We start from the raw sequence: 24086 nt of genomic DNA on the forward strand, positions 1-24086 counted from the left end.
CATTTAGATACAATGAGGAATGTTATGGATCACACCCAAATTATCATAGAACAAATACAGTATGTGAGCGAAAGAGGTATGGTCCTTGCTTGCATACTAGCATGAACAACTTCACGGTTTATCACACTACATTTACAACAATGAAAAATCTCACAGCTTAGAGATTTTGGCATTTTTCTAAAGAAAGCGTCTGCAACTACAATACTATGCAACACAAGGATAGTCATACCAGGTCCAAAGTGTGCAGTTCAGTGACAAAAAGAATGCCACAGGATGCTCTCAAGACTTGATTCTTAGGTATGAATGTGGGCTTCCCTTAAATTTAGAATCAACTTAAAAATCTTCATTTTTGACTTAGACATGAGTGGTCCTCTCTACCTTGCTGAACTTACTAATATTTGTACTTCAATGCTATTACTGCAGTCACCAATACAAGAATCCTTGGTGATACAAAATAACTGTGCTTGGTGCAGAGCCCATAAACAATGGAATAATCTTCCTTTTAAAGTGAAGAATACTCTGACACTCTAAGCATTTACATCGTGATTAAAGATATATATAGTTAAACATACTGAGCTCCATTTATAACTACTGGAACCCTTACTTGTGCTGTTAAGGGACAATCTTTGGGGCATTCAGGTGGATGAACCTATGGTATTGGTAGTTTTGCTAAAAATTCATGTCATGGTATAATAAAAAATTCTGACAGTTTTGGGAGATACCAGTGTATTGTCTCCTTTTAGACTTAAAGGTATTTAAAAAAAAATCAAATGTATTAATGATTAATTGTGCACAAAGGTGCACCTCTTATCCGTCAAAACATTTCCAACATTCGGCTACTCAAATGGATCGTACAAGTATTCACCTCTTTGGTTTGAACTGATGAAACAGCAGCTTCCTTCTTACTCACCCACTCAAGGTACAGCCAAGCAAACACAGGATAAGACGTGACTTTTTCCTATTCGCTCTTCCTGGTTCAAAACTCTTGCCATAAGCATACATGCATAGACAAACCTGCCTAATTCAATGCAATGTCACAGGGGGCCTGAGACAGCACTGACTCACCACTCAATTAGAACTGCACATCACACCAGGTAATGTTCTTAATACTAGAATCCCTGGAGCCTACAAAAAAGTCATAAAGCTGGGCCATCTTAAATTCCTTCACACCTCTTCATCAGCGTTTTTGTTTTACAAATGTATCAATCAGCAAGCAGCCTGCAGCTGAAGTGAGACGCAAAATTCTCACAGTAAAGTGCCTGGAATTGTATAGGGTAAATAACATATTGTTATTTGAAATGCATACATATCATCTGTGTTCCATGCCTACAATGATCTGGATAAATTTAGGATGACAGGAAATGCAAGGCAAGAAATGTTGAAAACATAATTAAAACAGAAACATTTTTCATGTTTTAAAAATGACAAAATGCTGATGTGGTGTATAATGTAAAAGGACTGAAGTCCAAATATCAAATAAACACTTTCACAAAAGGTATAACAAAACAAGTGCTCCTTTATTTAAGAATATAACCGAAAAAAAAAGAAATTATTCAATTTCAATGTTGCTGTCAATGTAATGTAAAAACCGAAGCCCAAATATCAATTGCATGGCTGGTGTAGAGGTACGAATGACTGCTTCTAATTAAAGAGGTTGCGTTGTTTGATCCTGGGTCTTCCCCGCATTTACTGTTATGAGTAGTGAGCTGCTTTTATTATTAATATTATATAATAAAAACATACATTTGCTTTGAGTCCGTAACAGCTGATATATTAATTACCCTATATAACGTAAGGCACCTCACACCCAGATAAACAGACTTGAGCTCTAAGAATTTTGTGATATTCTGGTTATGATTCTCAATCTTTTGTCAATAGTTGATTTTCAGCTTAGTGTTTTGACTCTAGTTATTAACTATGGTTTTCTTGGTGAAAGACTTGTACAAAAAATAAATCTTTTTTTGTTTCAGAAGTAAATCCATGTCTTTCAATGTTTGTAAAATATTGTGCCAGTGAAAAACTTTCAATTTGAGAAAGAAGGCAGATGGCCATTTTAGAAAAGAAGGAGAGCAATGGGCATCCACGGTTTTGTGTTTATGTTTGTCACATGTTAAGTACCACATCTATCTATTTCACCTAAAGAGGAGCACCATTGACTCAATTTATCAAACCTATTTTTTTTAATTATGTAAATGGATTTTAAGAACCTTTGTAGCCTCCATACTAAGGATGGAATGCTCGGTTACAGTGCATAACAACACTTCAACTTAACTGTGGGGTGATGCCTTTTAATGAGCCATTATTCTGTCATATTTAAAATATATTGCTTGAATATATAAGAATCTATCAGAAAGCTTTTTGGGGCTACATACGTATTGACAATACCATACATATGCATATTTGAATAAACAATTATCATGCTTTGTTTGACAATAATTCATCTTTTATACACAATGTATTTTAACACAGTTTAGATTCCAAGACACATACAAGTTTAATGTTAATTAACTATGGTGAGCCAGACCCATTTTTCTTTAATCGTTTTGCTTTACTTGTGCAGTTTCACTGCAGCTCAGTGTAGACTGATACAGGCAGGGTCAAAAACTGTGGTCAGTCAGGAATAGGGTGTTCAAAATGACTGCAAGGTGAGCTTGTACACTGCAGCCATTTGTGAGGAGTAATTTGAACTGAGGTTACATCTACACTAAATTATCTTCTCCTTTCATTACAACAGATTATGGGCTCTGTCAGTATAAACCGGTATTCTGTCAGCTGTCAGGGAAACAGTCCTTATTTGCAGTGTTGCCAGATTAATTATTTTCACATGACCATACTTGCAACTTTCATGCTTTATATCAAGCTCTTTCTTCACTGTAATACCGTAAAAAAAATCATATGATCCAAAATACGCTTGACCTAGATGTGGACTAAGCATCTTATATTGGAGTACTATGCATGGTATATCAACTCCCCAAACAGAAGCACCATAGCCAAGTAGATAATCTGCAATGTGGTTAAATCTTCAGTGATTAGATACTCAAACTATACAGCTCAAAAATACTTTTTATACAAATGATCTTTTAACATTTTTGAACCTTCAAGCTGAAATTGAGGAAGAAAACAATTGACAGCATTAATCACTCATGTTTATTTATCAAAAGTGAAAATGAACCAGATGATGAATCAAAAGTATACAGGCACTGTAAAAGATGCCTATAAAATTGGTACTGCTTTAAACTCAAGAGTCTCAAAGGATAACAGAGTCAATAGTGCTGAGTCTCATAACTAATTCCTTAAGGCTGCAAGCTAAAGGTTACATTGTTTGACCTTTTCATTGAATTTTAATAGGAAAGAAATGATGAGAATATGTATGTTTCCTTTTCTCAATGGACATACTGTGATTAGAATTTACTTGCTCCCAAAGGCCCATTAATCTTTACTCTATATATGTATAATATATTACAGTAGGAAGCTGTCCTCATCTATTTGCGCTTGATGCTTAAAAAGGCTCTACAACTCACTCAGCATAACAGAAACCTTTAAATACATAATGGAAGCGTCACTTTCTAATATGTTTGACATCAAGCAGAATATGAAAAAAAAAAATTCCATCATTCCATCAGCAGATAAAATACTCTAAATACAAATCCAAAAGATTAAACAATGTATCTAATAAATAAAACTAAGGATTCGCACAATTTTAGTTGTAAATAAAACTGCCTTTCATTAAAGGGTAACTATAAGATTTTTGTTTACTCCTGATACATGATGGTGACATTTTCACACCAAAGCTGAACTATAACAGATAAGTGCCTGTAAATAAGACAACATGGACATACAAATTCACATCTAACATCAGCTTTGACAGCTTCACCCTGAATTATATAACACATGACTGTGCAATTGCAAGCGAGGATTTATGGATCGGCACCTGAATTGAGGTGATGTGGGTTAATGGCTGTGGTGCACGATGCAGCTTATCTGCAATCTGTCCAGGGTCTTAAATGCACAAGGCAGTTCGATTAATAATTTAAAGCACATGTTACAGCTGTGTTCTAGAACTATTATAGCAAGGTTAACAAGATTTAAACTTCATGTTTGTACTGGTCATTGAAGGAGCAGATGATGTAGTCCCTTGATGCCTATAAGAGCATGGAATGAATAAGAAAGGAGATTTGGTAAAAATGAAATTGAAAAGCAAAGATTTACCTCTCTCTGAATCCAGGAAAGCAGCACAAGAGGAAAAAAGCAAAAACACAGTCAGAAAAACAAACAAACACCAAAAAATCCCAACATAAAATTTTATAATCATGAATAGAAAGGGCTTTAGTTTAAGTTAAGATGTTGGAAATTAGTACCCACCAGCAAAACATACAAAGAAAAGGATCAGACTGCACATTGTAGATAAAGTTAGTGTTCTCACAATGCCCTGTTACATATATATTTTTCTGTCACTAGGACAAATTGCGATTGCACATACACAAAAAAGAGATTTATTAATAAAAGACATTTTTAGTATCTTGCATCAATAGCCACCTATTTTTTAATTAGCTTATCAAGATCATGGTCCCCGGATACATAATAAAAATAGGTCTAATAATGGTAATAGACTAATAGTATGCTTTTTGTAGGGATTTAAAATCATTTATGACCAGCTTACATTGTTAATTTTGTTTATACATAAATGTCACTTTGTCAGAAGAACATGATGTTTAGTATAAAAATTAAAGACCCGCAATTGTACATATTGAAACGAACGCTAATCACAATGAATGTAATATACATTTTGTAATTGAACATAATGTCTTTTGAAATAACAACATGAAAAAGGAAACCCTAGTTACTGCAAAAACATTTCCAAGTAACTGCACTTAAACTTTAGCATGTTACATTAACAGAGTAATGCCACTAAAAGAACTCAATAAAATGAATTCATTACACATACACTGAAAACATAACTTTTAAATTAAAATCCAAGGGACACTCCACATGACTGAGAGCAATAACTTCAATTGAACTTGGAAATACTCTGCTAATGTTTTAAAAATGTGAATTTCACTAGCAGATACTATGAAAATAAAACAACCACCATTATAGTCAACTGAGCAGGATAAAATGGAATAATGTTGCTAGAAACAACACCTGAAATTTTAGTTGTGTTTTTTTTTTTTTTTTTTTTGAGAAAACCTTTAATGGGACATGAAAGAGGTTGGGATTATTGACCAGAAGTCTCACTGCTGTGTCTGTTCTTCCTTCATAAAGGAGAACCACCAAAGTATTAGCTGCACTCCTAGCATAGCACTTAAAAGGAGGCCCACACATTTTATCAGAGTCTCAAAGGACCTGGGAGTCAATTAAAATTTTAAAGGACAGGCCCAAGACAGAAGGAGAGACAGAGAGAAAGAGACAGAAACTGCCTGAAAAGAGGAGTCTGCTGACCTATATATTTGTTGATTTTGCTACATATCACATTAACAAGAGTGGCACAGTCGAAAATGCCTTACATTATATTACTCCTCACAACATATATGCAAAGACAGCTGTATTCACAAATAACTCCAAATATGCTCCTAGGAATATATCTATTTACACATTTTCATTATCAAAGGCATATAATTCATTAATTTAAATTTCATGTTTTGTTAATGTTAAAGCTGAAATCATGACAGGCAAATCAGAGTTTGACTTAATCGTAACACCAAATATGATCTTATATACAAAAATGTTTAAGGGAAAGACAAAAGCAAAATTAAATTTAACCATAATGCAGCTCTTAACATGGTCTATTTATTATTATGTGTGACAGTGAGAATAGGACTGAGTCTGTTTTAGCAGAAAGATACTAAATATGTTGTGAGGATATAATAGTAAAAAAGCAGGCTTTATATCAAAGGAACACAAGAACATGAATACAGAACAAAAAGCATTACCCTTATTTTTGAAGAATCTCTTAGTCACTCCTGACAGCTGCTTTTGTCATCATTCATTTGTACTTTCTCGATTTGTTTCTAGTGTTACAATAAAGTATGTGAGATACTCAACTTTGCTGTGTTTTGTCTCAATAACCACTAGATTGTAAATTGAACTACTTCTGCTTTACAGGCACAATAATTCAAGTTTTGAAGTATTTTATTTTTTGTTTCATGTATGAGTGTTCAGCCTCTAGTGTATATATGTAAAACAGCTCTTCACTATGCAGTACAGTATGGTGATGATAGTGTATATTCTACAAGAGTTACAATGGTAAATGTATGAAAAAAGGCAAGTGGAGGTGGAGAATGCAAACACTTTTTTCTGGACTGCCTAACGGAAAACATTTTTAAAAACTTAACTATTTTAAAAAGAACAAAGCAATTTTCCAGTTGAAGTACCTGAATATAAAATAGGTAAGAAATTGAATAAATTCACAAACAAGTAGCAGCACAAAAACGTAGCAACAACTATTGCTATTTAGACAGGTTTGAATTTTGGCTGGGTCTGTTCTTGCATGAATTATAAATATGAAAGCATATGCATGCCTTTTTCCCCTTTTCTAGTTCTGTTTTTAACCAGAAGAGGATATCTAGAAACTCAAATGGCACTGAGGTTAAACAACATTAAATTAATTTGTAGATTAAAAGTATCTTATTTAAATAGACCACAATATGCCCCGCGTACCAAAATATATATATATATTTGACTTGGTTTCATTTTAGTAACAAATTCAGCCTACTTTCATTTTCAGCCATTACTTACTGATTGGCTTTTTTAGATTTTCACATTGAAGCTACTCTTATAGGTACACGGAAGAAATCATTTGATGTTCTGTATAAAAGTAAAATTTCCTCCCCCTCCCCCTCATTGGTTGGTCAAGAGTCCTGTTTTTATTTCAAAAGCACAATCCTGTGTGAAAAGGCTTTTTTATTTGAGAAGCACTTTATTTAAAAATGTTTTAGTAAAAAATGCACGCATTTTGCATGCTGTAGGCATATGACTCGATGTCTTGACATGTGGATTATGCAACACGAGTAACATGGGGTTTTTTTCATGGACGTTTTTCATACTGTTTGCTATTGTCCAGCATTGGTCACCATTGGCTCCTGTTCTATCAGAAACCTTGTTATGTCTGTTCTCTTTGAAAACATGAGATTCAAATTTTTACTTGGCCATCACTACAAACTACATGTGGTAACGTATTAAAAAATATCACTTTTGGGTGAAGCATTCCTTTAATATAGCAATTATCTGAATATATGTTACAAAAGGTTATCTTTTGGCTAACCAGGCTAGTCCAACAGAATGACATTTTTAAGCATTTTATTTCTTATGTTTAAGGATTATAGAGAACAACAGCACATCTCAGTAGTCGTGAGTATAATTCAGAAATCAGTCCTGGACTCATACTGAGAAATCGTTTCAGATACAGGTAATAGTAACCTCATGAAAACCTACTCAGATACGGGGAAAACGTATAAATGTCTCACAGTGATCAGTCAAGGAATCAAACTAGGTTCTAGGAACTCTACTGGTGTAATCATTATATTGCTAGTTAATGATGATCAAATCTGATAAAAAAATAAAGCAATGAAACACTGTGTGATAATGTTTGCAGTGATCCCCAGTGTTTTCTTACACCCATCACTTTATGGGCCATAAATGAGCACAGGCTTGTTGGTAAACAGAAAAGAATTGAGCCAGAAAAAAGATGGATGGATGAATGAATTGGAAGAAATCAGGCTTGTTTGACCACTGTGATGTTTAGTTAATTTGTATGCAATTAATGACTGGGAATGTGTTGTGTTTAGACTTCTCTGTATTATAATCTTTGCAAGATTTCATATTAAATAAAAAGGCATACAAAAAAATAATTTAGCTAACGTAATGTTTCATTGTTTGCTGAGGTTTTCTGATCTTTATTTGGAACAAAGTCAGGGTTTAAATGAGAAGTCTAGAAGAATAAAACCTAGCAATTTAACAATAAGTAAAACAATGGTGAATCTCAACCACAAAAAAAATTTAAATGCTCTAACAAACAAACCTGCAGAAATAAAATATTTAAGGCCTGCCAGTTATCTGTCAAAGTAAAAGCTCTTTTAATTACATCTGAAGTACAAGTTTTAAAAAGGGAAATATCTCTTTACTGCACTTACTGCATCTCTCTGGATTTTATTCGGCTAATGTATTCAATAATCTATGCAAGAAGCATTAAGAAAGAATGAAAAGAGAGTGTGTGAGAGAAAGAAAGCAAGAAAAAAACCCAGCACATTCCCTATTCAGCTGTCAAGCTTAGTCTGATCATTTTTTGGCTCTGATTGGTAATTAGTTCTGGTCCATAGAAAAACTACGAACAATAAATAAAACATGTACAAGCAGGTTTTAAAATAATTTGCCTCAATCCAAGAGTCCCAGGCAGCTTTCTTAAAGCATCTGAATCTTTAATACATACTCTAAAGCTCTTAGCCCGGTCACTATAGCTACCGTCCATTGTGAGATTTAGGTGATATCTGCCTGAACACTTCCTTTTCTCTTTTGACCATGAAACTCAGCTGGAAGAAATCCATTTCGCTTTGAAAGCAAATAAAAGTTTAGATAAACAACTGCGGTAAGAAATGAATTAAAGATAGTATTAAAGAATAAAATCTATTTGTATTTAATTTCATTTTTTGCAACAAAAAAAGAATATAGTGTCCACGGTGTATTGGGGAAAAAGGGCAAAAAACAAAGAATAATCACCAAGTTAACTGCCATTATTTGGGTTAATTCAACTCTCACACATTCCATCCCCTGTTTTCCCATGCCAATCTTTTTTTTTTAATCTATGCATGTACTTTTCTAATTCTTCAGAAAAATTCTATATTTTTGCCTGATCAATGTGATCTCAATCATTTCACGTGCTTCATGTTGCTCCATCTTTACACAACTTACATAAACTTTTACTTCACTACCTACTAAGGTTCATAGGAAATGGAAGGTGCAATGATTTCCATGAACAAATTGAATCTTGCCACCACTCTCAAGTCCAGACCTGTTTCATTCACCTATGATGATTAACACTTGCAAGTAAGAATTTCATTATTTTCTGCTCAAGTGACAATAATGACCCTATAATATCAAAACTTATCTGCTTTCTCCAAAGCAGCTATTTTTCTTATTACCTCAGGTAACTCCTATTACCATACATTATCATTTTACCGCTGAAGCCACTTAAACATAATTTATTAAGCAATTCAAGCAGATTACAATGCCGACAGATTATATACTAAATAAAGTTCCTTCCAACATATTTTAGTATGTCTTATATGGACTTCAACCCATATTCTCCATGCATCCTTGACGCTGACAATGAACTGATTAGCCCTGTTCCTCTCGCTTTCTCATTCTCACATGGAAAAACTAGCTGCAAACTCATGGCCTCTGAGGTAGTAAGGAGCAGCTCATCTCTAGTTGAGGTAAAGATAGTTCACTTCTTTCAAATGAATATGCAAGCTTGTAACTTCTAAATTGCAACTGGGAAAGTATCACATTGCACAGTGGTAGCCTCTAGTTTTCAGTTTCACCGCTCTCTCTCTATAATCCTAATTTGTTGGTTCCAGCCATCACCATGGTGTTCCAGGCATATGCCATCAACTGCTTTCCAAATCAATGTCAATGCCTTATATTTGTATTTGTAATTACTTCTGCCCAAGATTAATAATATATAAGCACTCTTATGGCAGCCCTCAGTTTGTCTATACACTTACCCACTTATTCACAATCGCTAATATCAGGTTTACATAGAATCACTGATGAAACTCCAGCTTTACTATTATCACCTGTAGACCTGACTACCACACATGCTTCTTCATAGTTCCTCTTCAGTCTGTACATTTATCTAAGCCAGTACTTCCCACTCCTAGTCATTCTACCCTGGCAAACATTTACACAGGACCTATAAATGCCACTGGTTAGAACTTTTAATTGCTCCCTTATTTGACTTTTAAAAAGAGGGTTTTACACATGTCTTTATAATGCATAAAAATTAACAACCAGAAACCTCTTATTACCCCATTCCTTGCACCAAAGCCAACATTCCCACTCACTTTGAAAAAAGAGTAGAGCATATGTCTGTAGAAATACTGTATGTATGACACACTTTCCACTTCCTGACCTTCTTGACAAATATAAATTAGATGGGACAGAGTTTACCTCTATAAGACACATTAATTCTTAATAAGATTAGAATATGATTTTTAGGCAATGCACAACCTTTCTTTCGGAGCAGTTCAACCTAGGCTTTCTAAATGTCTCCAAAAAACACACCAGGTACCTCACTAGTCTGCCCAGATATGGCCTCATCCCAGGCAGCTTCCTCCCAACCATCACTGACAGGCTTCAGCCTGCACAGACATAAAATGGGACCCTTGCTTTGAAAGCTCAAAATTATCTCTAAAGAGCAAGAAACAACGGACAAATGCCTATCAAGAAGAGGAACCATATAAGATCTTGCAAAATGAGTCAAATCCCACACAAAATCTTTACAAATTGAGATTTTTTTGAAGAAAAGAAAAAGGAAGCACAAAATTAGAAAAGCCAAGGCAAACAGGGCAAAAAACCTAACCTAAAAAGGCAATCCAAAGTGAACAAGTCAAAATAAGACATCCAAAAATCAGTAATCCAAGAGCAGAAGCAATAGAAAAGAAAAAAACAGAAAATCACAGAAAAAACAATAATCAGAATGACACTCCCAACAACTTGACATAAATGCAGAGAAAGGACACAGCAGCAGTGAGATTAAGGTGGTGCCACCTCCTGAGGTACAAACCATAAAACACAAGGAATGGTGAAACATTTAAAGAAACAGTAAATAACATAACATAATTATATCAATATGTAAAAATACTTAAAAAACAACTATAAAATGTAAAATAGACACAAACCAGGGAACAAAACCTGGCTGTAGCACAATTGCATAAGCAAATGTGGAGATGTGTTTTAGAGATTCCTACAATGGACAGGTGACTTGTTTGGACTTGGTTTTCAGTTAATGCTTGATGTGTCCAGGATAGGCTCAATCACCCTACAGATGGCTTTAGAAAATGGGTAAAATGTGCTTTTGAAAGCTCAACAATAATTGCACAGTAAATATTTCACATGTTTCTGGCTTACTGGACTTTTAGTCCTTTGTGTGTTTGTTCTAATCACTTTATCAACTGAGCCAGACATTGTGTGTAAAAAAACAGCATGAAACAAAAATCTTTTAAAGCATTGTACAATCTGCAATGCAGTGCTAGTGTGACTAGGTTTACAGAATTTAATGATTCAGACAAGTGCATGCTCAAAATAAAGTAATAGTTTCCTTGCAGAAGTTGACTAAATGTACAACAATATCTCTAAACAAGAAAGATGAAATTAAAGAGATGTTATTCAATTAAATGCAATCTAGAATGTTGTTTCCTCTCTAGGTATATTTAACATTAAAACCACATGGTAATATGGGATCATATGACAATGTTCTGTACATCAACCTGTGGGATTATTTCTTACCATAAACCTCAGATTTTTGAATGAACTATCCCAAAATCTTTAAATCCTGCACCATAATTAAAAATGTTGCAGTTTAAAGTTGGATCCTTTGAGCCAATCTGCATTTGTGCAACGGAATATTAGCTATAAATATCTGTGCTGAAAATTATAGTATGGAATATTAAAATATAATAAAAATATACTTTCTGCAACAAAACTGAGCACAAATATATAATGAAGCACGTAAAAATTGTTTAAAATAGCAGTTCTATGACCAAGATAACAATTTGCTGAAATCAAATGGCAGAATTATGCTTTCTGACATATGCAAAAATATAGTAAGTAGTATTTGGGCTGCTGTTCATCCTGATCATATTGCTGTCAGGAGCATTTTCTCTACATTAATCACTGCTCACATGATGTTGCTACATGCCCAGCAAGCTAACAGGGTGCCTTGAGTGGCACAGATATTAGATGTGAACCCCAGTGGACAGTACTGTACACAGTAAAGGTAAACTATATTTTGAAAAACACACTGCATAAAAAAGAATACAATTTTTTTTCTGTGTAGGATGAAAACATATACATCGATTAACTCCAACATTAAAACCACTGACATGTGAAGTAAAGATCATTGATTATCTTATCTACAATGGCACCTGTGAAGGGTTGGGATATATTAAGTAGCAAGTGAAAAGCCAGGTCTTGAAGCGTAAGAATTTGAGCAACTTTCACAAGGTCCAAATTGTAATGGCTAGATGACTAAGTCAGAGCATCTCCAAAAAGGCAGATCTTGTGGAGTGCAGTGGTTAGTACCTACCAAAACTGGTCCAAGGAAGGACAACCGGTGCATTGGTAACAGGGTCGTGGACAAGCAGTGCAGTAAAGACAGAGCAGTACATCTACAATGGGCAAGTGAGCATCAAAACTACACCATGGAGCAGTGAAAGAAGGCGGCCTAGTCGGATGAATCACATTTTCTTTTAGATCATGTGGACGGCTGGGTGAGTATCTGTCATTTACATGGGGAAGAGATGTCAGCAGGATGCACTATGGGAAGAAGGCAAGATGGCAAAAATTGTTCTGAAATGGTTTGAGGGATATGGCAAAGAGTTCAAGGTATTGAACTGGCCTCCAAATTCATCAGATCTGTACGATGTGCTGGCAAAACAAGTCTGGCCCATGGAGGCCCCACCTCACAACTTTCAGGACTTAAAGGATCTACTGCTAATGTCTTGGTGCCAGATACAACAGGATACTTCAGAGGTCTTGTGGAGTCCATGCATGAGTAGGTGTAATGAGAGGAAACAAGCGGACAGGAGTGGAGCCTCAGGAAGGAGCGTGTGGCCGGTGCTCAGGAGAGGGCTCGGGAGTTGCTCCTGCTGAACATCTAAGTAGCAGGAATGACCTCTATGCTTAGGAGAGTGCTCTCACTGGGAAGAGCAAATGGATTAGCAGTGGTGAGAGGACTGAGCGTGGAAAGGCAGCAGTAGGCACGGAGCAGGGCACAGGCGGTTCCCCGCAAACACTGTAGGATTGGCAACGGGGACACGGGCCAGGAGAAAAATGTTGTCTGCGCCTGTTGGGGGACTTCTCCTTGGGCTGCAAGATCCAGATAGGGCAAGCCAAGGAGAAGTCAGATTTTTAAAGGGGCACCAAGGCTCACTGGATAAAAAGACAGTTTCCTGCCTAAATTGTAACCTCGTTTTAAAGTATTTATTTATTCACATTTTAACCTTTGCTTTTATGGCACTTTTTGAAACCACCATGCACTTTTCACCGTCATCTTGCTTGGTGTGTTTGTCCTCATCTACTCAGCTCACCCCGGTCATGACTATCGATGGTGTCAGGTTCAAGGGGCTGATATTGTAAAAAGTTCTTCAGCTAATAAGAGTTTGGGAAAAATATTCAAACTTCACACATCTTAAGTTTTGCCATTTCAATATAGTGCCAGGAAGGTGTCACCTCATTTCCTGAACTACTGTACTGTTTGTTGGTTATAGCCATTGTGATAGCAAGTGATGACTGAGTGAGCTAAAGAGATATGGAGACAACAAATGGCTTGCTCTTACCTGACTTACACATGTTAATGCATGAATGTGTATATATGGAAGTGAGACAGTTCACTGGTCATGCGGAATATGCCCATGCATGTGTGGATTTCCTGTATATGCTTATGCTTCCCTCCACTGAATTGTATGTAAGGTTACTGCAATCTCTAAATTGACTTGTGTGTGTGTGAGCAGAGAAGTGTGTGACTGTGCTCTGAGCTAAAGTGGCACCCCATACAGGGTTAGTTTCTGTCACCTGGGGGCTTGTAATGGAATCAGTTGAATGATTCATAATTACACAGAGATGACAATGTCTATACATAAAAAGCATGTCATTTATCACTGGGAAAGTAATAACGATTGAACACATATAGTTCGATAAAACAAGAAACAATGGTTTGCCCTTTAGAACCCTGTCTGAGCAGATCTCTGTATCTTCAAGAAGGTAGCTGACATGCTTTTCTCTTTTCATATTTTATTTTAAACATTTTGTGCTTCTGTTACCATCTCAATTTTGGGCTGCTCCCACTTTCTATTACGTATACCAACATCCTCAGCTCATTTATATATGGCTGAGGGAATTTCTCTGTAATTCATCTTTAAATAACTAGCTGAGGTGATCCAAAAGGCAAGGTGCCCAGTATTGGTCCAAGGTTAGCTTCTTACACTTACTAATGCACAGGCAGACTTTCTCTTCTGACCTTTCAGGCAAGCTGATGACTATAAATATAAGACATTTGCTTTAATCCCTTTGCAAAGAACTCATTATTTTTGACAGTTTGCATTAGAGCCTTGACTTTGTGGCCACATATAATGATGTGCTGTTCCTGTAAACACAGGGACCATATCTGTACAGAGTTCTTCTGAACCTGTTCCCTGGGTTTTGGCTGAAGTGGCCACTTGCCCTTTGGCACTGACATCTCTTTCTGGGCTCAAGGCATTTCATATTAACCTTTCCAATTTGATTGCATAAATAATTAAAATGGTGTTACACAGCAAAGAAGTGAAACTTAGAAATTGACTTAAATATAAACAGTTTAAGATTTCATTTATAACTATTGACAGAAATGTGTTCAATTATGTAAATTACTAAGTCAGGTCTTAAAACTGCAAGCTCTTCCTAATATGTACATATTTACTATAAAATCTATAACAAACACCAACACATTTCTTTGTTAGACCTTCATATGCTTTAAGGGGAAAAAAATGAAAGGAAATGCTGCTTCTATGGCACACACAGAAGCAATGAGATACAAAATTGTAGGAAAAACATATTAAATTGGAATGATACTGTGAGAGCAAACCTTGGAAGCTATTAGAACCAGCCAGTGGAAATTCACTTGCTGTAATTTACCCCCCTATTAAATAAGACTGCCTGGGGCCATCATGAAGCTTGCAAAATGCCATCATAGATCCACTGGGGGAAAGCTCGGCTCTATGAGGGGAGAGGGGAACAGAGGAAAGCCTGTCCTAATAAAGTTTAGGTAAGGAAAAATAAGAGACTGGCATATTTGTTTTTTATTTATATTCAAACAGCAGGTGAAAGTAAAATGTTAGAAAACAGGACATAATAAAAACAACAAAGAAAGAAAATGATCGATCAGGTAGGAGAAATGGCTGTTTTTTAAGCACAGCATTTTTAGGTGCCCAATGCAATAGGCACTCTACTACATTTTTCAAATAGGATCACGACAGTGTGATTATAAGATGCATCAAGATAATAGCATTTGTTTTAAGAGGTCCAAGGTGCCCCATCCACAACCTGTCTGCTCCAGTTTAGCAACACTGATTCACCTAAAACACATACCAAATTGAATAGGAAGCAGACAAACAATGTCATATGGAGCCTACTAGGTAAGTCACAAACATTTAAGCAAAATGTTCTAAATAGTCTGAGTTTTAACTGAATGTAGTAAACAAGACTGAAGTTGTCATATTACAAATTACTTCAGATAACCTAACAATTACTAACCCAGTTAATCCCATACTTGGGGTCACAGAGATATTTCCAGATATGGTCTTTAACACATACAAAACATTCACAAGTATATAGAAATTTAATATATCAAATGTTTAATGGTTAAAGCAGCAGCACCACAGTTTTAGGGACTTACAGTAGATTCAAATTCCAGTCCACTCACTATCTGTGTGAAATTTGTAGCTTTTCCCCATGTCTGCTTTGTGTTTTTTGTTTGAGCACTTTGGCTTTTCTCTTAATTCTCAAAGATCTGCAGGTTAGCATAACTTGTGACAAAATTTTATTGGTATTATTATGTGCCATGTAATTTATTGATGCTACTTCCAGAGTTACTTTCCACTTTGTATGCAATACTGTTGGTATCCATGTTGTTCTAGCTTCAGTTTTAAAACTGAAATAATTAAGTGCAGTTCATAAATAGATGGAAATTCAAGGCATTAACACACTTATGTTAAATATTTGTAAAAAAGGAACATAATGTGCTTACATTACCATCAATCATGTGATTTCTGACATAAATAACTAGTATTATAACATGGATTTTGGTATAACTCTGATATGATAAAATGTAAGAGGAACATTTTATTCTCCATTGTTGTTGTGAGAATGGACTGATACATAGAGCTGTTCATCTTCAGGGCGGAGGTATATTATTCTTTCTAGACAAAACATAGGCATTATAAAGGTAGGTAAATCTGCCATCATTGAGCACTAACTTGAGGTGTTTGAGGAAGAAAGCACATTTTTTAGAAAAGATGGCATATCCCCTCATTCTGCATGATGGTTAGGTCATTGTACAAAGCATAGCATCTTGGAGACCAAGGCTACATAGAATGTTAAATTTACAAAGTACTAAATATGGTTGCTTATTATCATGGTTATGATCATGGTTTGCTATGTCCGAAAAATTTTGGTGCCCTGAAATAGGGGAACCATGTCTAAAAAGTTTTATAATGTCTACATACTGTGACTGAAATGTATGCAAATACTTTTAAATTAAAGTCTACATTGTGCTCTTTAATCACATCTGAATTGTTTGATTTGTAATTTTAAACAATGGTGCAGAGGGGTAAATCAAGGAAAAATATATCTTTGTTCCAAATGTTATGGGAAGCACTGTGTCTACCAGCTGTAAGTTACGATGCAGAATCACGCTTTTAGACCTGAAGCATATTCACCTTCTAAATGTGACTTTCATATTGCTTATGTAAGTACAGACACCACAACTTCACATTGTCTCAATTGCAATGGTTATTTATTTCTTCAAGATACAGGCAATAAGGAATTAAAAGAAAGCACTGGCTCCAAAATAAAGTAAAACAGATGAGCTATTTGAAATGTGATTTTGTTTTACAAATATTATGTTATACATTTTCTCCTAATAACCAGAAATATCTTGTAAGCATGACATAACAAAATTTTCCAACCCACTTCAGCCATTTCAGGATCAGAGAAGCTTAGAGTCTATCCTGGCTATTCTTGGGTATAAAGCAAGAAACATGTTAACAATATTTTTATTTTATGTATTTCATGTAAAGTACTTTATAGTTTAGGCTAAGACATATAAAAATGGCAAATCCAAAAGCCAAACAACAATAGTGTGTACTGTAAATATCTTTAAATGGGTGGAATGATTTGGAAAACCATTTAGGTAATTTTAGGGTCTGACTGCCCAGACCTTTGTATTTGGCATTTGTCTTTTCACAGATGGAAAAAATGATATTAAAAAATTGTGCATTTTTTTCTACTTTAAGCTAATGTAATTTTTTTTAATTAAAATGATTAATTCAGGATTCATTTTAATACATGTATAAGTGTAAGATTAATTGTAATTAATTAAGTGATCACACCAAATCCTTAATTTTATCAACTTTGCTTAATTTTTTTGACAGCAATTCTATATATAATCATACTAATACATTATCAAAAGCAAAAGGTTTGTTTGTCAGTCTGTTATGAAGACAGACTTGAATGGTACACAGGGGAAGGATATAAAGGTTACATGGCAGCATAATAGTTTTCTTCCAACACTATCAGCCAGAACCGGCCAACCAGCAAGAAGACCCTTGATATCAGCTGAAGCCCCATGTCCAGTCTCACCCTATATTGGTCTCTCAGGCCCTATCTAAACTAATATGTTTTCTTTTAAAAATGCATAAATCTGATTACGTTTTTGCCTTTTGTTCTTACTACCCCATAATTTTTGACCCCTCAATACAAAGACTTTCAAAAATGTACTGGGCAAGCAAGTAATTTAGGTAGCCACTGTCCCAATTAGAAAATTAATGATAAATGAAAAAATACATTAAAAAATAAATGATAAATGAAATTTAAATGATTATCCTATTGGTTTTGAATTTACAGAGGGAGTTCTTATACCTTTGACTAAACAAATGAATGTTGACAAGTAAAGAAAAATGTATATGAAATACTTAATAGCATTACTTATTAAAACTTTCTTCTCTCTCAACATTACTCTGCTGAAATAGATCACAAGCATAAAAAGAGCTAAAAGGTTTTCATATTATTCTGCAACTAAAAGACAGCATCATAATTTGCAAATTTCGAGACTGTCCTGTTGAAATGCTTTAAGTGATCTTTTTTTAAATAATACTACCAAATAATTAATTTGGCCTTAATGCTCAAAATTGGTACATTAATGGATGGACAGCTTGCTACCAACACAGTCTCAAAATATTACTTTCAGATATCGCTCTGTCTATCTGCTCCTCATCATGGCCATTGCTGTCTTACGCAGTTGAGGTCAGCTGTAGCTCTAACAAAAGTGAAGGTGTTTGATAATGTCCAGTTGTTTTTCAATTACATTCTGACTTTTTCTTAAATACGTACTTTATTCAGAGTGCATAAGCACAAGTAATTATTGGGACTTGATTGAAGTAAAGTACATCCATTTGCTGCAAGGATAAACTCAAAAGATTAAATCTGCAAGTATTAATTTGCACAGTATACGGCATTTAGTCTTCCATTTAGTTATTTGTATAAAATGCACATATGCACACAAACAAAAAATATGTATTTGCAAGTATTATACATTTATACACAGTAGCATGGATCAATGAACACAAAAGTAGAGAGTAAAAGACAAAACAAGAACCCCCACTGTTTCTTAGCACCCTGTTAAACAGGTCTCGAGTCCCTGCCTGTCTTTTAGTGAAGCTCATTTTGCTACTGGTACATATGGATTGAACTAACTCAAGTGGCTTTGTGTCTCTGTATCCCAGAACGAGGTCTCTTAGACAGAACCTCATCTGACAATTTTGACAAGAATAATACAGATTTGACATGTTTTCACTTGGGACTGTGTGCCCTCCAAGCAGATGGATAGGAAAGCGCTGATCATCTGCCAGTCCTTACCAGACACACTAAAACAGGCAACCTAGCCTCTCTTTTCTCACCTAATGGTCATAAACTGTTACCTGACTGCCATTCCATTTACAAGGAGAAGTGTGGCATAGAGGTAAAGGCTATGGATTTCAAACCCTGAGGGTGTGGGTTCAAATCCAGCTACTGTCACTGTATGACTATGCCTACGCTCCAATTGGAAAAAACAAAGTAAATGTAACCAATTGTATCTCAAACGTTGTATGCCTTGGATAAAGGCATCAGCCAAATAAGGACATATAAATGACATCCTTCCACCCACATGGTTTCTCTTTCACTTGTGTTGGTGCTCCTATACTACCGCAGCACAATGGCCAAATCACTCACTAGTGACACCACACTTGCATGTGCAGGACCTGTCCTGCTGCCAGTGAGACTCTCTGTCTGCCCTTAAGGGATTGTTAACTGCCCTATGCTATTATGTTCTCCCCATCTAAGAACATCATTCTAGCTAAGCACCCTCTCATAACTTATGTTGACTCACCCCTGAATGCAAAGTGCTTTTGTAAGCAAATTCGCACATGCAATTTACCATTCACAAGGAAACAGACAATACAAAAGACTTTCACATATACACATAATAAACTAAAGTGATTGTACAGCCATAAACTTAGTTACCTATTCTGATTGTTTTATTAAATTTAAGTAAACAATGCAACCATGACTAATGGGATAAATTACAGTTTATAACGGGTGGGAAATTATTTGTCAAAATAATGAAAGCCTATAGATAGCCTAGGCCTCTGCAGGGAAGATTTAATTTCTGCTAAGTAATCTGAAAAATGAGAATCTGATCATTTCTCATTATTTCGAGTTCTTACATTTTCACATTTTTAAAAAGACCTTTGTCTAGGCGGCTTCTTGAATGTGAATCCCATAAGCACATGCTGTATAAATCAGTATCTGACAGTTAAAGCAGCATTACTATGTAATGGCTAGGACCATATAAGTGTAATGATCAAGAAAGCTATACAGAATGTAAATTCATTATCAAGTGGACTACAGTTCTTCAAAATTTTACTTTTACCAGACGTGTTTGAACTTTTAAAATTTAATAACAACCAGAAGGAAAACATAAAAGTTTTACTTGCTTAATTTTGTGCAAAAGATTTCTGGCAAGTGTCCAACTATGCACCTAAGGATTTTCTTAACACAGTCTTTACATTACAGTGTTGGACAGGAGACGAGCCTCTCCTTGGTTATGTCACCAGAAAACAAGACTGAATAGAATTTCAGTCCAAAACAGTATATACAGTTCACACACAAACAGAGCCAGTTCAGAGTTGCCTGTTATACTGTGACAGTGGCCAGGCCAGAAATCAACACAAGCCCTTGAAGATTGTGAGGCTGTAGTACTAACCACCTTAGGCAAGCATTCATGCTATGTAATCTATTTCCCAAGTCTTTAAATCCAATTCAGGATTCAAGGATCCTGGAACATATCCTAGCAGCATCTCAGTAAAGAAACAAGCCAGTCCTAGGTAGAGTGTTAGTCTTTCACAGGGCACATTCAATTATACACACTCACACTCATCCAACAAAGCTAACTTGTATATCTTAGGCATGTGGGAGGGAAACTGGAGCAACTTTAGAAAATCCCTGAAAACACAGAAATAACCAGCAAACTCCTTTCTGACAGCAACTGGCTCAAACTTCAATTCCAGGTTCTTTGAGCTGTAAGGCAGTAGAAGTAACTACTGGAGACATTCTTATTCTTAAATATTACACCATGTAACATAAGGGCATAAATGCTTTTCACTTTTCAACCAAAGCAGAAGTGGTAACAAAAATATACATAATGTTTTATTCTTCTTTTCACACTTAGTAAACAGAACAGAAACACTGTATACTTGTATTATTTTTTTAACACTTAAAACACATAGAAACATGTTTGATAATCCATTTATACTTCACTTACTCTAGTTCAATACCAGAAAACATAAATGCATCCTGAATGGGATGCCAATCCATCACCAGACACGGACACACACAAATATATTTGTACCACTGCATATAAGTGACACCAACTGAAAGCATAAGAAAGGAAGTGGAGTCTCTTTAAATAAGCCAGTGAAAATGGAAAGGACATGCAAACTCCATACAGAATGCACATGCATTTGTGTTTATTGTATATAATAATATAAAGTGTTTTTTTCTAAATTTCTACTGCATGCACTCACTTTATTGACACACATAGAGAACAATATTAAAAAAAAATCAATGTGTTGCATTTACAAAGATATATAACTTTACTGATGAGAGAAAATATCTGATTTTACCAAAACATGGCTGTGTATTGTTAAACCCAGACAAGGATGCAGTTTTGAGAAAAAAAAATAGTACTAAGGTCTGTCTTAATTAGGATTGCTACCCTATTTTGAGGCTGTTGACCCTTCAAATTAGTCTTCTTGGCACACATCTCACCCCAGTTTTCTTCTGCTGTGACTGAATTTCAATTAGAAGTGGAAAGCTCAAATGCCAAAAACAACAGTATACACTCTTCACTAACCCTCTAGCTGTTAATATGACTTGGGGAAGAGCTAGTAGCAGCTGCATAAGGAAAAGCTGAACATATGTCCAAATTCTAGTCTTTTGAATACCAAAATGATATCTAAACATGAAAGGAAATATACTGGTGTTGAAAGTTTATTATGTAAAATAATTATAGTTGGAAAGACACAGCATCAAAGGAAATGACAAATCAGAATCTGGTAATTTTATGTGTATAGTCCATAATAAAATTCAAGTTCAAACTCAAATAAAAATAAGACAAATTACATTTCCAGCAAACCCTGAATAGTACATGCTTACATTGTCAAATCCAGACATGGCTATGGGGTGAGGGCTGGAGCCATTCCTGGGCAGCAACGGACACAAGTTTGAAAATTAAATATAATGGGACTGGGAATGAGTGTAATAAAATAATACATACAAATCTGATGCTACAAAAATGACAACTTCCAAACCTTTCTATTTTTAGTATTAATTTATGAATAAATGACTTTGCACCATGCAAAATCTACTACTATTTCACAGCTTCAGAATCACTGGACTGACTCCTGTGCTCAGTCACTACCTGTGTCGAGTTCCTCTTATTTCTGTGTGGGTTTTTCACTTGATACTGGTTTTCCTTCCACATCCCACAGATGAGAATGTTAAGTTAACTGGGGAATCTAAAATGACCCTTTCTGAGGTTGATGTGTCTAACTATGCTGTTATGAACTAGCATACCATCCAGATCTAGGGTCATATCTTACACCAAGTGGAATTTTTTTCAATGCCTGTGTGATTTCTCAGATGGGTTTTCCAGTTCCCTTCCAAAAACATAATGGTGAAGATAACTAGTGATTCCAAATTGTCCCAATGTGAGAGTGTGCGAGTGGGAGCTGCAATAAACTTGGACTAATTTCTGCTTTGCATCCTGTTCTGCCAATGTAGGCTCTGGCCACCAGCACCTCTGAATTTGATTAGCCATGTTTGCCAAAGTTATTAGATGTTAAAAAGATAATAAACACATGAGAACAGACCAGCCAGACATTATCCTAACATATGTATAGTGCCACATTTCTCCTGACACCACGTCCCTTTACTTAAAAGGCTCCAGCAATCCATCGCAGAAGCTTGATTGTTTCACTTAATTCTCACCTATCCAAAATCCCCACTCAGAGGAAAAAAAGGTATAAAAAAACAGAATAATTCCACTTGGCACTGCTATAAATTAGTAGCTGAAATCTCTGAGAAAATTGATGCAGCTTTCACAATCTGTTTGTTAATAATGATCACTTGATGTGTTACAAAGAGACAATTCCAGATGCCTGGAAACCGTCAGTACTATATAAGGATGCAGCCAATCTAAAAGCAAGTAAAGAACAACACTCACTTCCATTGTTTCCATAGATTTAACAACTAGACTAAAGAGAAGAAAGAAGTGTGACAGAGGCATTTGTTTGCTACAGTTCTCAGTGGTGAATAAGTTTAACACTTAATCACTATAAAGTTCATTAGAAGGAGATGAGTGTCTGGCTGATTGGTGATTTTGTAGCATGTCAGATAATTTATGACAAGGGCCAAGATTAAGCAAGCACCACGTCAATGAGATGGATTCCCTTTTGTAGCCAACTTTTCAAAGCATTTTTCAACACGGTCACACCAAGATAGATTGCTACTATATCTGAGTAGATGGGGAAAGGGGAGAAGAGTTGATTTAAAAAAGACATTATGTCATAGAAGTAATGCTTAAGCATCCTTTCTGATATTCCAGCAGAAAGGAAGTGTCAGAACATGGACCAAGAGACCAAAAAAAACGAGATTAAATTAGGAAAGTTTTGTAAAGACGAATTTCAGGAAAAGTTTAAGGTGGAAAAAAATCATTAAGCTAACACTTTTATACACACTTATCATTCACTCCCTTTTCCACTCATACAGTATCTAAATACAGTGAAAGTAGCAGATAAAGTTGTCAGACCTGTGTGCAGCTCTTAAAAAGATGGGAGTCCAGAAACATTTTTAAGACGTTATGTGATTAAACAAATCCCCAATGCTGACAGATGTTCATTTAGTTATAAACAGCATAGTGAGAATATAACCTTATGATCTACTAGCTTTAACACACATTTCACTTTTCATCATTTTCACATATATGTCAACAGTGTATCCTCAAACTAAATATGTTTGTTCTCTTCAAATCTGTGATAACTAGTCCTCATCCGATCCCTGCGAGTAGCTTCTTAGCTAAAATCCTCTGACACGTGTTTCCACCCAATTGCTGGCAAATAGCTCCCTCATTTAATAATGTGTGTGAAAATCATTAGTGCCTGGCTTATAGTTCACCTCTTTTTTTTTTTTAAAAAAAAGAAAAAACTACCCACTGAACTAACTTACTGTATTTTAGAAGCATGCACATCCAAGCAACTACAAAATCCGGAGCATTCGGTGCAGAATATAAAAAAGGAAGACCCCAAATGGAGAAGGCTGAGAATACTTACTGTGAAGCAGACATCCATCTCTATGTTAACATATCGCTTTTCTCTAGGTCATTAACCACATCACTTGAGGGCAGCGTGCATTTTTTCCCACTGTCTCCTAATCTCCCCTTCTGGCACTCACTCTGCAATGTCCGTTTAAGAATAAGTGGAACTGCTGTCATTAGTAAACATGATGATGACCTTCCTTCA

At 35.5% G+C, this 24086-nt stretch overlaps 1 protein-coding gene across 14 annotated transcripts in view; it reads right to left on the minus strand.

Annotated features, from left to right (window-relative positions):
* The window catches only part of apbb2b (amyloid beta (A4) precursor protein-binding, family B, member 2b), a 336334-nt gene that overhangs the window by 30019 nt on the left and 282229 nt on the right, over positions 1-24086 (minus strand). For 11 of the 14 annotated variants that reach the window (XM_039751336.1, XM_039751338.1, XM_039751337.1 and 8 more), the window contains one exon: positions 4210-4215. The exons of the other annotated variants lie outside the window; for them this stretch is intronic. In XM_039751336.1, the coding sequence (XP_039607270.1) occupies positions 4210-4215 (6 nt within the window). The remainder of the gene's footprint in view (positions 1-4209; positions 4216-24086) is intronic. 14 annotated transcript variants of the gene reach the window in all.

The sequence above is a fragment of the Polypterus senegalus genome, chromosome 4, assembly GCF_016835505.1.
Source record: "Polypterus senegalus isolate Bchr_013 chromosome 4, ASM1683550v1, whole genome shotgun sequence".
NCBI lineage: Eukaryota > Metazoa > Chordata > Cladistia > Polypteriformes > Polypteridae > Polypterus > Polypterus senegalus.